Raw genomic sequence first — 17,128 nt, 5'->3', positions numbered from 1 at the left:
GTGCTGAGGAGTACAATTTAAAAACCAAATGCATCTCTAGTTGGTTATCATTTCCTTCATTCTTGTGACCTTAACATTTGATTCATAAGCGTTATTGTGAGGAGAAATTATATGCTGGTCACTCTTGAGGTTTAAAGGGTTAGGACTACATGCACATGTCAAGAAAATAAAAAGTTGGTTTCATTTCCTTTGCGTTTCGCAGGAAAAGGTGAAAGTCTGGACTAATAATTGCAATAAAAAAAATCAGTCTAACTTGTTAACCAAAACGAACCTTTAATTTTTGGTCTAAGCATTTCGCGAGTGCAGAATCTCAAGGACATAATGCCTATTGTCCAGTGGCGAAGCTTATAAAGGATTTTGGGCGGCCACTATTTTCTGACGTAACTTGGACAATGTTAGGCTGAAAAATATGACGTACTTGCTCGTTTGGATGGGGAAACCAGCCATTTCTTTCTTAGTAACGGGTCTCCAATACCAGGCACCTTTTTGGCACTATTGTACACCACCTTGATAATTTTGTATTTTGAAGCGTGCCGGGAATTGTGTGCTTTTTCTACCGAAGAGGATTTTTTTCTTCCTTAATTCGTTGATTCTGATAAAATATGTTTCATTTTGGTCATTTAGTATTTTTAAGTTGTGTCGCAAATCAGAAGCCGGATGTTGCCGCACGAACAACTTAGACACCCACGAGTTGAAATATGCGTTGAGTCTGATCAATACACGAAATTCTGCAATGACAAATTAAATTATGAATTGTTTCCTTCGTCTTCACTTTGCCAGCGGTATACATTGGTATAATGGTAAGGTAAGTTCAAACTAGTGAGGATTCTAGTGGACTTTGACTTTATTACTTTATTTCTTTCTTAAACGGGGAGGTTAGCCGTGGCTGGGAAGGTGCGTTTTAGGAATTTTTTTTTATTATTTTCTTAACTCACATTGTTTAAAAAACTTAGTTTTTTGCAAAATTATTTATTTTTTTTAACCTCTCCTTGGTGGCTGATTGTGCGCTCGCATGTTAAGGAAACATTCGAGGTCGCGCGCGAAACGTGTGTTTGTCCGCGCGCTCTGACCATTGTCACGTGGTGAATGTTGACGTAAGCATACCGTCGCCATTTTGTAGGCTGGAGGAATCAAAATATCAGGGGATTTTCTTTCTTTTGAACGTTACCTTCAGTAGAACCGACCAGTTTGATCGCACCTCAAGTAAATAACTATTTGAAAATTTTTCTTTGTTAGATTTAGTCCATATGAAGGGTTTATTATCCTCTTACTACTTCAGATAGTTCTACCGGCTCAAGTCCTGTGTACTAATCCATGTACAAGTGAGTATATTCTGTTCACTGAGTTTTAAACGGTTCGAATAGCAAGTGACATTTGAACAAGGGTACACTTTGAACCGGAAACCTTGCTTTTAAGGTTAATCTGAGTACCTTAACAAAGACTCTACAGCTGAAGAAAGAATGGTATGGCGCTGTGAAGAAAATAAAATGGCGCTTGTGGATAGTGATGGAACTTTCGTCCTCACGAAATGATATTCTGCGGTTGTTGTTTGGGTCAACTCTTGTCTGAAGAATTGAGGGTGTTACTCTGATGTCTTCCACACTAGAGGAGATTGATGGAAATTCTAACATCACGATCGATCTTGACGAAAAGGAATTGGATTCAAAATGCAGCGAGGAGGAAGTGCTTGTTAATGGTAATGGATGTGAAGACGATACAAATTTGAATGGCGATACAAGCGATAATCGGGATGAAAGCCATAATGTCAAGGCTCACAACTCGTTGTCTCCTTTAAATGGAATTACACGCGGAGGAGATCAAGAGGTAAACTTTATTTTAGCAGAATATGAGCACCCAAAGGCGAACTTTCTAAATTGCAGACGGATCACAGATTGTCTTTGGAACGTGAGAAGAGTTTGTGTGAAAAACTGAAAGATTATCATGCAAAAGAAGACTCAAGTGGTGAAGACTTGAGCAGGATAAACGAAGACTTGAGGAAAAATTTAGACGCAGTTCTTGAGGAGTTAATATCCTCAAAGGACGAGCTTAAAAGGTAGGTTCATGTCATAAAATTTGTAGACTGAAAATGTCATGTTAGCAATACGTGGGGCCACACTTCCATAGTAGAGTTGTGTTTTTTCTCTGTTTGTAGACATGCTTCTAATGTTAATGTCTCCTTGCCTTAGGGCGATATTGTTTCATCCCCTTTATTTAATTGAAAACAACAAGCTACGCAAAACATAATTAAATCTATGTTCTTTGCTTTTAAAATTCCTCTTAATTCATTTCTTGGTCTGATTTCTTGCTGATTGGGTTTGTAAGGAAGTGAAGATGTCTCCAACTTTTTTAGCTCAGACAGAAGTCGTAATATCGGCAAACACATTGGCCTGCTTGCTTCAAAGAATCTTGGTCCAAAATTGAGAGTTGATCACATTGTTTGATCCAGAACATGATTTTGCTTACAAATGATCACGAATCAAATTACAAAGCATAAAACAGTATTTTGTTTGTGTTTGCCATGCACCTGCTGTACATTGTGTTACTTGATTATGTAATGACAAAGACCTGCTATATCTTGCTTCACCAGTCTCAAGATCAAAACATCACATCAATACATGCTCACTTCTTTCAACCAGTAATACTAATTGAAAGCAAATTATGAAGCTGGAAGAATTTGTTTTGTAGCCTATTCAACAATTTTGAGTTCATTTTGGTAATTTTCTTTTTAATACTACATAATATCTTAAGTTTTTTATAAAGAACAAACACTTTGCTTGATCTAATTGTGATTTTTAATAAAGAATAAGGCCATGATGCCAGTTGTAATATATGGAAATATAATTTTTTAGATGTGTTTTGTCTTTGTCATTATTTCCAAGAAAATGACAAGATCTCATAAATTGTAATAGCTAGAGGTTGATTGTTGCTGAATTTTGTAGTACATAATGTTATTAGTATGTTCTTTTACCCCAAAGGCTAAATTTGATCCCATTCTATTATTTTCATCCCGAGTAGTTTCTGAAAAATCAAACAATTCTTGATTCCTCATGAAGTGATAGATCTTCATGCAGTGGTGAACAGCTGAAATTGTTATTGCTGCACTTTGAATGATATTCAGTTTAATCTAATTGTAAGTGGCAGTTTTTTTTCTCATGAACTGTGATGCTTTGCTCTAACAATTTTAATTGAAATAGTTGTAATCATAAAAAATAATTGGCAAGGAATTGATCTGTTTGGAAAGTGTAGAAGATAAAGAATTGTCTTCTGTATCAGAAACATTTCGGTTTAATCAGAATTGCAGATTGTAGGTAAGAGTAGTTGTCAAGTAATGATTTTGGTGTTTCTTTGTTCAACCATTTAGAGTTAAGGATAAGAATGATCAACTGGAGAAAGAACAGAGTAATCTAAATGCAGAAGTATCCAGGTTACAAGTTAGTGGAAATGAGGAAAGTGAAACACTTAGAAAGGCTAATCAGGAATTGGAACAAAAACTTCAAGAGAAGACTGAAGAGTTTGATGCTTCAAAAGAGAAACTCCATGCTCATGATCAGGCTGCAAAGAGAGCTATTGCAGCTTTGCAAAAAGAAATGGCTCTTAGAGTTGATCAGGTTAGTTGCAAAAAGAAATGGCTATGTTATGACATAGATAGAGATATATATATATATATATATATATACAGATAGATAGATAGATAGATAGATAGATATATATATATAAGTGAAAGAATAAAAGAGGATGCATTGATTCTCTGTTACTCAGAGTTTCGTGCCTAAGCGCTCGTCAGACAGAACTTTTGTTCTGTTCTGTCTGACGAGCGCTTAGGTGCGAAACTCTGAGTAACAGAGAATCGATGTGTCCTCTTTGATTCTTTCACTTATATATACTCAGCTCTGCTACCACAGCATTGAGCACTTTATGCCAAGGTAGACTCTACCCCCACATTTATATATATATTTTTTCAGTTTTATTTACGTGCATTAAGTCTACATCACTACTTTGTTATGATCAATGAGAATGAACCAGTGTTGATAATCAGCTCAAAAATGAACCCTGTCTTCTGTGATGATGGGTAGATACAAATGGCTTAAGGAGGGATGCACAACTGAATATATGTCCACAGTTTCTGCTGGAGTTCCCATGATCTTACTTTTCCTAAAAAGATCTTCCAAGAAGTTTGAGAAGAAAAGTGACTGCTCAAAAACTTTTGGATTTTTCTTAAACAAACTATCACTTGAATGCAGAGAACTAACATGGTCACTTACTCGTTTGAAGGCGGGGCTTATTCAACTGAATACAGTGTATCCAAACTTTCATTTAAAGAGAAACAAAGATAAATGAGATAAAAGAAAATGACTAAAGAAATCTTGGGACTGGGAAACCACCCCTGATTTCAGAAAATTTTGCAAGTCACTGAACTTTCAATTTCAAACTTTAATTCATAGCAGGATGCCTTACTACTATCTTATACCATGTTTAGGTGACAAAGATGTATGAGGATGTACTCAAGGATAAAGATAACATGGGAACTAAATTAATTCAAGGAGAGGAAGAAAAGAAGAAACTGGCTAGAGAGAATGAACTACTGGCAAGAAAAGTTTCTGAAAATACAAAGGTTGGCATGATGTTACTTCCCAAAGATTATGTACATGTTTGTTTAGGTTCCTTTGTTGCCATGTACCCCCTGACCTTGCAAAATTTGCATACCTTTTCCTGGATTGCTCATCTAACAGTTCTATCCCAATTCTTTACAAAGGAAATAGAGAAGTTCCGCCAGAAACTGAAGACAATGCAGACAGATCATGCTAAGTTACAGACGGCATATGATGACAGGGTAAGCAGTTAGTGCTCTAAGTCTGTCGATTGTTGTAGTTGTAATGCTATGCCTGCTGTTTAGTTTGCATTATGCATCACATGATGTCAATGATAATATACTGGACCTTTTTTGAGTTCCTGCTATGAACTGCTGGCAAGTAAAATTTCTGAAAATACAAAGGTTGGCATGATGTTACTTTCCAAAGATTATTGCTTGGGTTCTTCTAAGTGTGTAGCTCTTCTAAGAGTGTAGTTCTTCTAAGTGTGTAGCTCGGCCAGAAGGAAGAGTTTTCCATCAGAACTCTAAGTTAACTTACAGTCTTTGATGGTCTTCTATGGTTCCAAATTTAGGTAAGATTTATTTTTGACTCTCTAGTATAGTTTTCTGGCTGATCTTGTACCATGCTCTAGGACAAGCGGACCTTAAAAGTTGGAATGTGTTAGACAGATGGTTTTTTCTCAAGATCAGTTTCCTCGCACCCCTTTCCAACCTAAAAGATGTCAGTTACAATACTGATGCATCTAAGTCTTCCATATACAACTCCTTTTCCTTTACAGGGAAAGGAACTAAATGCTATTTTGAGGGAATCAGACAAGCTTACAGAGGAAGTGAATTCACAAGCAGTGAAAGTCAAGTGGGCACAGAACAAACTTAAAACAGAATTAGAGACACATAAGGTAAATAAACCAGTCTTATTCCTTTTTATTGTGCATGGATGCTAGAGTTCATCCAGTTTCTGCAATATCAAGAGATATCTTGGGGGAGTATTGTTATTCCAGTTCAAATTACTCTCCAGCATTTTGACAAGTTTGATAAGTATTTAGATAAGTAAGTAAATTTTAATAAGCACTTATGGTACACTGAGGTGATGGAAGCTGGCTAAATATGTCAGACTAGCTGGCTGTTTTGCTCGTTTATCAACTCTTTTTTGATATCTCTGAGGTTCTGCTGAAAATTGATTCACAAGTACCCATTAACACTCCCACAGCCGTAGTTATATGTAGGAGTAGCAACACAATTATGCCAATCCAGGCTTTGATGGTGACCTTTCGATCTGGAGTCCAACCCAATAACTATTGGGTCATTGCATCTCCCAGTATCCATTGTTATGTACATGTAGAAATCATCCATGTTTGCGACATCAAATGCTTATTCTCTCACATAGCATTTCATAACTGATGGAGTTTTCATTTTTCTGCCTCCCCCTTTATTGAGTGTTGTGTACTCTGTCCACATGGTTTGAAGGAGTGCTAAGAACATTTTGCAAAAGGCTGGTTGAAAGTGTTTTTTGGACACTACTGTAGTGTTAATAGAGAAACATATATCCTTATATTTAGTGTGTTTTTGCTGTTTATTAGGAAACAAAAGCCAAACTTGCACAAGTAACACAGAAACTCAAAGAATCCAGAGAAGAAGGTCTTCAGATCAGGGCTGACTGTCAGGCTATGATAAAACAGTATCAGGTGAGATTTCCCTAATAACTTGTGTGTTACAAATGTAAAAAAAAAGTTCTGTTAGCTGCAGTAATATAGGAGATGAAACAAAGAACCACCAAATGTTCTGAGAGCAACCGATTCCCAAAAAAATTAGTGGACATTTAACATTGGCCTCTTAAATCAGTAAATGCATGGCCTGTTGTTCATGTTCTTATTGGTCATATGTAAAAATATTGACCCGTTAAACTTGTTCATATTATTTAGCATTATTTAACTTCTCCCTACAGTATAGTACATTATCTAGTAGACAGTTGTGAGAATTGATAAGCTTTTCAGCAAATGGGTTTTTTTTTTTTGATACAACACCAAATTCCCTCAACTTGTTTGTCAGGAAATGTACAGCAACTAGAAGTGAGAACCAGATCCCAAACACCAATAGATTTGTCATAGGTGACAGCAACATGTGTTATTGTTTATCTCAAGGAATCAGAAGAAATGAGATCAAATTCTTTGGACAGCAAACTCAAAGCAAAAGAAGTTGAACTCAAAAGGCATGAGCAAGAAATTGCAGACCAGGATGAGGTATGAAAAAAATAATTATTTTATAATTGGATATGCTCCATTATTTTGTACCAATAATATGCAATACCTCAATGTCCAACAACATTATTTGTTTAGGTCTAAGTATCTAAACAGCACTTTTTACTCTACCATATTCTGATACTGAAGGTTCACAAAATGAAAGTCCAGGAATTAGAGACATGGAAAGAGCAGTGCAAGAAAAGTAAAGAAGAAGCAAAGGTCATCAAAGAAAAGGTACAGTTCCAATCAGCTATTGTCAAAGTTTGATTTTATAAAATAATCCAACAGAGAACACAAAATTTGTGGAATTGAATAGTGTGTTCATGTTCAAGTTTTTCCCATTTGTCTGAAGAGAAGTTTGAGATAGCCATATGAGGCTGCCTTGTATTGCCAACTAGTAAACCTTTGACTAGTAAGGATAATAGTGGCAAAATTATGTTTAAAATGTGGATGAAAATGTGGTTAATACAAAAGTAAAGACATGGCATAAAGCAGTCTTGAATATAGCTAGAAGACAAAATAGCAAAATTAGCCAAGACTTTGGCTGTAGTGGTGAAATGTTCCATGTAAAAGAGTGGAAATGTAGCAAGGATAAGAAATTTATAAAATGAATGAAAATGAATGAAAAAGAGAGGCATTTCACACAGGAAAAGTAAAGCAAGTGGGTAGTTGCACAGAGTTTCAAAGGTATCTTGAGTTAGGAGTGGAGTACACTCCTTTGGTTCATTTTTTAAGCTCTAAGAGACTTGATGGCAAACAGCATTAACTTTGCAAAAGTACCATTTGGGAACAAGATTGTTACCTCCAGATGAAGCATAGATATTTCATTAAACAATTCACACATGCTTCTTCCTAAGAGCCATGAATATCCTTCCCAAAATTACAAATTTACTAAATGTAAAATTAAGTTTAGTTTCTCTAAACAATCTTATCAAAAAAACATTTCTTCAGAGAAATAAATGAGAAATAAACACTCTATTGGAAATGATGTTTTCCTGCAGATAAGTGAGTTAGAGGAAAAAATCACACAGTATGCACTTAAGGTGGCAGAACATGAAAAGAGTGCCCTAATGAATATAAAGGAGCAGCAGAATCTTAAGAAAGAGCTTGAAGAGTGTCAACTGTACAAGGCAAAGTATGAGAGGTTAGTGCTAACGTGAATATTGTTAGTAAGTTAAATTTGAAGTAATAAATTTGAACCCAAACCTCTATACTCTACTTTGCTCCTGGCCTTTTAACCCTTTAACTCTCATGAATGACCAAGAGAGAATTTCTCCCTACAATATCATGCAGTTGAGTATTGAGAATAAAGAGAAATATGAATTAGGGGATTACCAGTTGATCCACCACCAAATTCCCTGAAACAACATCACAAGAATTGTATGGCAATCAGTGAGGATAATAATACTTACTAATGAGATCTTTAGAGCGAAAGGGTTAAATTAAGGTTAATTGTTCTGGCTCTCTCTTATCTCTAGTTCTGAATGAAATTTTTATTTTACAAAAATGTTGCATTCCTTGCAACAACATTACAGCAAAGCATCCAAAAATGTAGAGTAAACCAAGTAATGAATTTAACCACAATTCAGTGAATTGAATTGATTCTTAGCTGAAATGTGATGGTTGAATGCTGAGACTGTTACAGCTTCCTCACAATTTGTTTGTATCCAAAGATGAGTGCAAGTAATAACCATTGATACATAAAGTTGTGCACTAATTTTTACATTTATATGTATTATTTTCTAAACAGTGAAGTAGAGATGGTGAAGCAATTAACATCTGTGGAGAGTGAACAGAAGAAGACAATTGCTGACTTAGAAGCCGACATTTTAGCTTGTCATACCAAAGAATCAGAACTATTAGCATTCTCAGAGAAAATGACTGCTAAAAATGCTGAGCTTCAATCTACAATCAGTGGCACCTTATCTAAGGTATTCATCAGACACTTTTGATCTTCTTGTCAATTCTGTTGTTCTCATTGCTGGTGCTTCTATTGCCACTATGATTTTTGTGGTTCTGTAGCTGGTGGCAATCTTGTTAAATTATGATGATTGCTGTGGCCAGTCAGGTGTTTCACTCTCTCTGAGGCTGTCTCTTTGTGCAGAAAGGGTTCACTGAAAACCAAATGAACAATTGTTGTTTGCTTCTTAGTCTTTGTTTTGTATTTTCTGCCATGTAGTCTTTGGTCCAAAAAGCAGCCAGCTTCCTTAATTATCACCCATGTTAAAGTGCATGTGTCTTAGTTATAAACTGATACAAATTAGTTTTCTAAAGTTTGAACTTCAAATGGCCCACAATCATTATGTTTGGATGCAAAATGAAGAAACTTGGTTTCCAACATGGAATCAAGTCTTGCAATATTAGTCTTCCTTAGAAAAATATTGTAAAACCCTTTTTTTTAAAACCACCATAATGATTCTTACAAAGTGACAACTTACCAAATGTGCCTTCATCAGATGTAAGTGATCAGTACTTCTGATGAGGGTCAGAGTTTTGGCTCAGAACTCTGAATTTTTTACATTAATTTATAATTTAAATGTCATGTACATTGACTTTGAATATTATGTGAACTGCAGAGTAAGAAATGAATAGAAGGGTGATCAGTAAGGAACACAACTTAAGCAGTAGTGAAAATAACACCCAAAAAAAAAAAAAAGGCCTGTACAAGATTTGAACCCATGGCCTCTGTGATACTGGTACAGTGCTCAATGTCATGTACATTGTTAACCAAAGTGAAGTATTTATTTGTCATTGAGTTATAAAATTGTAAAAAAGCTGAAGATGAGTAAACAGAGTTACTAACTCTGACCAAACAAGACAGGTCAAGCCATCAAAGAGATGTTTTTTATTCAGTTTATGCAAATAGTTTAATTAGTAAGCCTTGACTTGATGTTCTGGTCCCTATTTGTTTTAGCTGTAGTTCAAACATATTGAATGTGGACCACTGGCCAGAAGAGTGTGATTTCAATTATTCAATGATAGGGGTCACCCTCAGGAATTCTTAGAATCAGTCTTATCTAAATTCTTTGAGTGGTTCTCCCTTCTGATTTATTTCAAGAAGTTAATATGGGTTTCATGAGTTATTAGATGTTGTTTTTTCATGGGAGATGTTGTAGGTTTTGGTTTATACTTAACTTTAAATTGATATTTTAGTTTGTTAATCCAAAGCAGTCTAAAGCTAGAATCTTCAATATTTTTTAAGTCTGATCTTTGCCTTTGTTTTTTTGCTGAGTGAGAGTAATAACGTTTTTTTAACCGTGCATTTAGCTTGATGCCATTCTTCTCGACAAATCGAAATTGGAAGAACAGTTTGAGGAAGTGGATAACACAAGAAAGGCACTGGTAGGTCTTGAAGTTTATGTGCTCAGATATTTTCATTTTGTGAAAAATTTTCTCATCAATTACTGGCAGATAGAATTGTAAATTGTGCTATTGAATATTGCACTATATAAGTATTAAATTATTAAATATTAAACTATCTTTTTTTGTCAGGAATTGTATACCCATCTTTCTTTTGTCTATTTAGAGAGAAGAATTGAAGGAGAAGACCTTAGAATATGAAAGTGAAATTGGATCTCTGAAAGGTCGTTTGGAAGAGAAATCAAAAGCTGGTAAGAGCAAGTGATAAGGAGACATTTAATTTGTGTAAAACAAACAACAGTTTGACTATTAAAAAAAGATGAGTAAAATAAATAAAATAACGATCGTTAATACTTGCTTGAATAAGTATGATCTAAATATAGAGATTAATCCAAGTGTTTTAATGGTTGGTTTAGATTCCAATTCTCCCATTTAATACACATGGCCTCTTATATATTAGTATTGATTTGGTTTTTCTTGGGTTACTTCAAAGTACCACTATTTCCTTCTTGTGCTTCCTCATATATTTTAATTCAAATAACTCACAAATCTGTATACACTCTTGGCTTACTTCAAATCACTAGTTTTTAGCTGTTTATGTGCACTTGAGAAAAAAACAGATTGATTTTGTTGCAGATTATATTAGTTTAACTTTAACTTTTAACTTTTTGTTTCTTTGAACGGAAATTTATTGCAAAACTTTAAATCTAATTCATTATTGACGAGTACACTGACACTTTCAAAACAAGAGGAACGAGAAGTGGTTTCTTCATCTCTCTCCTTGTCCGCACCCAGCTTTGCTTTCCTTCTGTGGCCAGGGAAAAAGAGTGACCATGCAAATTTTCTAGACACTTGTTTTGTCTCACTTCAGTGTCAGACCTTGCTGCCTCTTTAGAGGAATCAAAAGATGAACTTCAGGTGGTGAAGAGAAAAAACACAGCCCTTATAAAGGTTAGTGTCAGTTCAAAGCCTTCAGCATTGTTCTTTATTCATAGTTCAAAGGGAGGAACAAGGCAAAGAGGTTTGTTCAATTCTTGATGAAAAAAAGTTTGAAATTATATCTGCTTGATAGGATGTTTGACAGCGTAAAAAACAAAAGCAATAACGATTGTTTTAATTGTATGAAATACTGTTAAAGAGGGCTAGCAGTAGTAAGTTTCATGCGAGATAAAGTAACTTTCATTTGAATGCTTAAAGTAATCCGCCAATCATAAGTAAAATTTAAGCAAATGTTAACCTGCTGTTAATGGAGTAAATGAAGAAACAGGGGTTCTGTTATGTATAGTGTATAAGCTTGTTTCATAATCTTGCAGGATCTAACTAGACAGTTGCAACAATCAAGAAAGTGAGTATGAAGCACATTTCAACAATGATCAGCTTAATTCAGACAAGGTTTTTTTTGTTGCTGGAGATGAAAGAGAATCCATTTAATTTACTTACTTTTCCGCCCGTGATTGGCTTCTGAGATCAAAACCTTAGGGAACTGAGCGACATCTAATGAAAAGCGTTTGTTGAGAGGGTAGTCTTAGTGTCTGGGTGAGAGTAGTCATGAAAAGGACTGTTGTAATTGGCAGTCATTAATGTTTCACCCTGCTTCGGATGATGATTATTCCACCTAGTAGGTGGAATAATCATCATCCGAGGCAGGGTCAAGCGAGAACACGTTTTTCCACGTGCCCACATCCACATTTCTTAGATTTTTTCAAGGAAAAAAATGTTGTTGCTGCTAAGAACTTAAGGACCGCAACGTGATCAAAACAATCTTTTTTTCGAAAATTTTATTTTGTGCTTTACTAATCCTTTTTTTTTTAGACAAGTAGAGAAGCTAGAATCGAATAATCTGGAATCCAAGGAAAATCTGAGTGAGGAATCAAAATCTTCATCCACCAATTCTCTGGATAAAATAGGCAGCACCTGTACAACTCCCACATCACTTTCATCTCCTACCTCGGGCACCTGTACCACCGATGGAGGGGTGAGTTTTGTTGTGATAACGTCTCATAGTTTGCTGGCTCTGAACTGCCGAAGTTTACCTGCATTTGTCACCATAAATCAAAAACTAGCCTTGCCTCCTTGCCCCTTTCCCCTCCCCCTCAGTGGATGAGATACCAGTCCATCACATTAGAAGTTAAATTTGACTTCAAAACCGCCTCATAAGTACTGACTCTGCAACGAAGTTAGTGATAGAGTGTTTTTTGAGACCTTTTTGCGCTAAATAAATGACACAAACAATAGAAATGGAATTCTAGAAGTGATATATGAACTGACACTTGATTTGTTTTACCGTGTTAGTGGGTTGTAGTCAATGGATCCCAGTCATCGGTAGACCGGGTAAGGCTCGTGTTTTGTTTTTGCGTTTGTTTTCATTGTTTTCTTCCAGTTTCTGCCTATTTGTTTTATGCTAACAAGCTAGTGTGGATTTATTCTTAGGCTTCACTGGATGTGTCCAATGGTGACAATGTACAGATTTTAGGGCAGAAGGAGCTCCGCACAAACTCAGAGCTTGAGCCCAACAAAGCAGTACTTGTGGAACGTATCTGTAGACTGCAGAAGATCCACGCTAAAAAGAACGAGAAGCTAGAGTTCATGGAAGGACATGTGGCAGCCCTGGTTGAAGAGATTCAAAAGAAAAGCAAGTGAGTGACTACATCATCCCAGAAACGTCCATACATGTCCATACTCAAAACTCTGTCTCGTCTGAAGTGTAAACTAGCGAACTAAAGTTACACCGTTTATTTAGTCTGAGTAGATGTTGCGACTGAGTGGATGTTTCTAGTTTTTCATCGACTGGTTTATTTCTGTCAATTGGTCTGTTTATCTGCAGAATTATTCACTACTATGTGCTCCGAGAACAAGCCGGAACACTTGCGCCACCTACGTCAGATCTGCATAAGGTGAGTCACTTTGCTTCAGGTTACATTCTGTCTATCGATTTGTTGAACATTTCTTTTAATGGTACTTGTCTTTGGTTAAGTGTTTGATGTGGTGCAGCAAGTGCTCTCCACAATTCATACGGAGTTTTCGTCTTTTCAAATAACTACTGAAATTAAGTTCTTGCCTATTGAGTGGCTTAAAAGTGGAACAAAAATGAGCCCAACGACCAACCGATTATGAATAAACCAAGTAGCAAAAAAAGAAATTCGAAGTGAATAAATATAAATTATCCCAAGCGAAGGAAAACCTGATTGAACAAGTGGTGATTGGTCCAATTTCAGTCTTCAGTGCAAGGAACAGAATTTTAAGACCAATTACATAAGAAAAAAGAAACATTAAAATTCGGAATTCCTTTCGATGGCGATTTGAAAAACTTCATAAACATGTTCAGACTTATCAATAACTGTGAAATTTCAGTGATGGTTTATTGGACAGCCTGAAATGATCGAGTGAACAAGGCTAAACATAAAGAGATATTCAGAAAGATCGAGTATTAAAAAGCAAAGTATCATTGACTAAACAATCCTACTTAATCCAGCTATATTACAATATGAACAGTTATCTCGAAAAAGCAACCACAGAATAACGTGTTCATATTTGAATTTTTTTTACCAATCTGTCAATAAGGACATATGTAAGGTAACTGTAAAACAAAAATAAAAGTGTTATATTTATTGATTGGGAGATATGCGCGCCCAATTGATATCTTCTTAGTCTTGCAATGAATGAGAAAATATTTGGAAACTTGAATAGCTAAGGATGTTCTCTTTCCGTAACGCTTGGCGATTCCTTCACTGCTACCATTCGCAGTTAAGGTGTAGTGAATTTTACACTTGCTGGTATCAAAAAACAAACAGGGTACTGTCAAGACAGCTGAAAAAGGAGCTTTCTGCCTAGCGGAGGGTTTTGCTACTGTGTTTAATGAAGTGTTTATGACGCACGACTGATACATCACACTAAACACATGTTTTCTCTCTCCCACTGTCTCTCTTACGAAAGGATGACAAGGACGGATCCTGTAAGCGCCCCTCCTCCCCATTCCTCGCGCGGAATAACTCACAGGTGCCTCTGTCCCTTCTCTCATAACAAAGCTAGGACTATCTTGTTTGAAACTGTGTGAAATTGAAGTTTATTTCAGTAATTCTTGGCCGTAGATTGTGCTGCGCTATTGAATAACTTCGAGGTTTGTCCCGTCCAAGATATTAAGCTTTATAGAACCCTGTCACAGTTACCAACTCGGTTGACGACTAACTTAAAAACTCTCCACTTGAACTGAGGTAAACTTAACCAGACTAAACTTAACTAAACGTAGTTCATCAGATAAAGATACGAAATCATTAAACATCGTTCTTTTCCCTCCTCTCAATCATCACTAATCCTCACATAAAAATGTGAAAATAATTAAATAAGCTCTTAAACTGTAATTATTTTTTTCGAAGTTGATCATTTTTTTAAGCGAAGTTCTCCTATAGTGCAACAACAATTATGCTTGGTTAGGGTTTCACTCTTTCCAGTTTAACGATGTTTATTTCTTGTTTTGACATTCCTGAGATTTACAAGTTCAGCTGAACCTCCTTTTCGTGGTGGTAGATTATTTATTTTCTTGCTCTTTTGTCTTTAGGCCCAAGTGTCTCGTCACGGCGGAATCATGGCCTCTGTTTACTCGTCCAAAGCCGTCGACCCAGACATGACTCTAGAACTGTCTCTCGAAATCAACAAGAAACTTCAAGCAGTACTAGAGGACACAATTCTCAAAAACATTACTCTAAAAGTAAGTAAAGTATAGTCAAATGAAACAATCTATAAGAATTATTCGATCGTCTCGCGCTAATGTACTGCTTGCAGTCCTTATATTTGTCCCGAGCTGTTTTAGCGTTTCCTCTGTTTGGTTGACAGGACGGTGCGAGTTTTGTAGACCAATTTGCATACTGCCGTGAGGCATAACCAACATTCGGTCTGGTGTGACCAAAATTTCTTCAAAGAGTGGTGCCCTTTGACGCAAAAAATATGCGAAATTTTGCGTCTTCAGTTCTACTTCAGTACAAAAGTGTTTACACGAGGCCTTGCCTTGACGTCTGCTCGCAAGCTTTGTCGAGGTTGACAAGAACAACGCTTCTTGAGAACCTAGAATATGATTACCGCGCATCATGCATACATCTAACAATAACTGATGGGATCAATGTTAGTCAAAGCAACTATGAACCTACACCCCCTCCCCGACCCAACAATGGTCAACTGATAAAAAGGTTGATAATCTGGTTTATCAACTGAGTTGACAACGTAAATTAGCCACCGTAAAGAGTTTCAAAACAGACGTTTCGAGAGTTTCGAGATGCTGACGTAACAACCCGATTAAAGAGAATTCTAAACGTGAGCAAGATACTAACATAACAATCCAATGAAAGAGAATTCTAAAAGTACGCAAGATACTGACCTAACAATCCGATGACAGAGAATTCTAAACTTGCGCAAGATACTTACACAACAATCCAATGAAAGAGAATTCTTGAAGTGCGCGAAAGACTGACGTAACAATCCTATGAAAGAAAATTCTAAAAGTGCGCAAGATAGTAACGTAACGATCCAATAAAAGAGAATTCAGTACCAAATTATCTTGTTACACTCTACCACCGACGCAGCACTACAGTTTCTATAGAAACTTGCCCTCTTTATTCATTTGATAACAAGGTAGGCTAGCGTTAGCTTAGGGGAGGGTTACGTGCACGGTTGCTCAGATACCAACGTCGATCCAACTGATGCATTCGTTTCCAAACTCTCTTTCTCCAGGAAAATCTTGACACCCTGGGAGACGAGATAACAAGACTTAATGAAGAACTGCAAAAGATAAGGAGAAGTAAAAGAACTTGATGTGGCGAAACGCTAAATGAAGAATGATGGACTGGAACCCAACAGGAGATCTTGTATCATCAGATCTGCTTTTAAGCGTTATTCATAATTATTGGATTTATCTGAATTTATATCTGGCTGATTACGGGAAGGAAACTTTTATGAAACACTTTCGTTACGCTCCAGTAGAATCCACGCTAGGACTGCGTAAAATGCGTCACATGTCACCAGAAAGCTTTAAATACCAAAAAAATAAGAATTATAAAGTTGGAATTGAAATTATATTTATGGAATTCGAATAGAAAAAGAAAACTTAACGGTGTGGTGTGTGGTCGAGACGTATTAGAAGAAAAAGCAGTGCAAGCAAGAGGATAATCTCGGCCAAAAAGTGACTTACTCTTTGTTATGTTAGATTCAGTAAAATTAATTTTTTGTTTATTTTAATGTAAGACTAACATAAAATCAGTATCCAAAAAGATTATGAAAGGAAAAGAAGTTCATAATATTTTTATCTTTCTTGTCGGAAGATAGCGAAGTTATTTTGTCTCTAGAGGTGTAGGAGCGTCTGTAACAAATAGGGCAGCTTTCATATTGGCACCCACCATTAACGTTAGAACTTCTTTTAATGTCTGACCTTTTGTTTTTTGTTTTGTTTATGTTTAGAAAGTCACATCGTAGGGAGGTAAATTATCACGCACTTCACCCTTCACACTCTGCTTAAATATGGGTCATGGGTATGTTAAAGTTGATGTAAATGGAACGTCCAGGAAATTATAATGGATAAAGAAAATTTTAAATTACATTGTTTAATTAACAGGTTAGAATGTGTATAATATGTATATAAAGGCTTTGCGAATTAAAAATGTCTCTGTTCATTTGTGTTTTCTTCCGAAACCCAATTGGGGAAAAATTTGACATGGCTCTTGCAGTGTTCCACATTGTGGTATCCGATAAACCTTGAATTTTTCCATTTATTTTCTTCCCTCAGAGTCCTTTTCGTTGAGTTCAGTCCTTCCTAAAGAAAGTTAAAATTATTTTTACCTTGTTGCCAGGAAACTAGCACCTATGAATTTATTTTCTTTTATTGTTGGTGCCACCACGGCCGATATAACGATCTTTAGCTTGATTTATTACATGCTCTGTTAGTTGCCATTAG

General features: G+C 36.0%; 1 protein-coding gene across 1 annotated transcript; it reads left to right on the top strand.

Moving 5' to 3' along the window:
- The first annotated feature begins 1,110 nt into the window (after positions 1-1,110).
- On the top strand, positions 1,111-16,839 carry LOC131797182 (coiled-coil domain-containing protein 186). Its single transcript, XM_059114811.2, is given in 21 exon segments — positions 1,111-1,852; positions 1,855-2,053; positions 3,362-3,608; positions 4,478-4,612; positions 4,754-4,831; positions 5,371-5,490; positions 6,172-6,276; positions 6,733-6,831; positions 6,979-7,065; positions 7,833-7,975; positions 8,582-8,762; positions 10,099-10,173; positions 10,358-10,442; positions 11,063-11,142; positions 11,505-11,536; positions 12,004-12,166; positions 12,484-12,522; positions 12,622-12,827; positions 13,016-13,085; positions 14,747-14,896; positions 15,913-16,839. Coding segments are annotated over 21 exon segments (2,637 nt in total). The 5' UTR covers positions 1,111-1,590; the 3' UTR covers positions 15,994-16,839.
- The last annotated feature ends 289 nt before the right edge of the window (positions 16,840-17,128 follow it).

Source organism: Pocillopora verrucosa, chromosome 1 (genome assembly GCF_036669915.1).
Source record: "Pocillopora verrucosa isolate sample1 chromosome 1, ASM3666991v2, whole genome shotgun sequence".
Lineage (NCBI taxonomy): Eukaryota > Metazoa > Cnidaria > Anthozoa > Scleractinia > Pocilloporidae > Pocillopora > Pocillopora verrucosa.
Note: the sequence above shows the minus strand (reverse complement) of the source record. Positions and strands in the feature narration are given on the sequence as shown.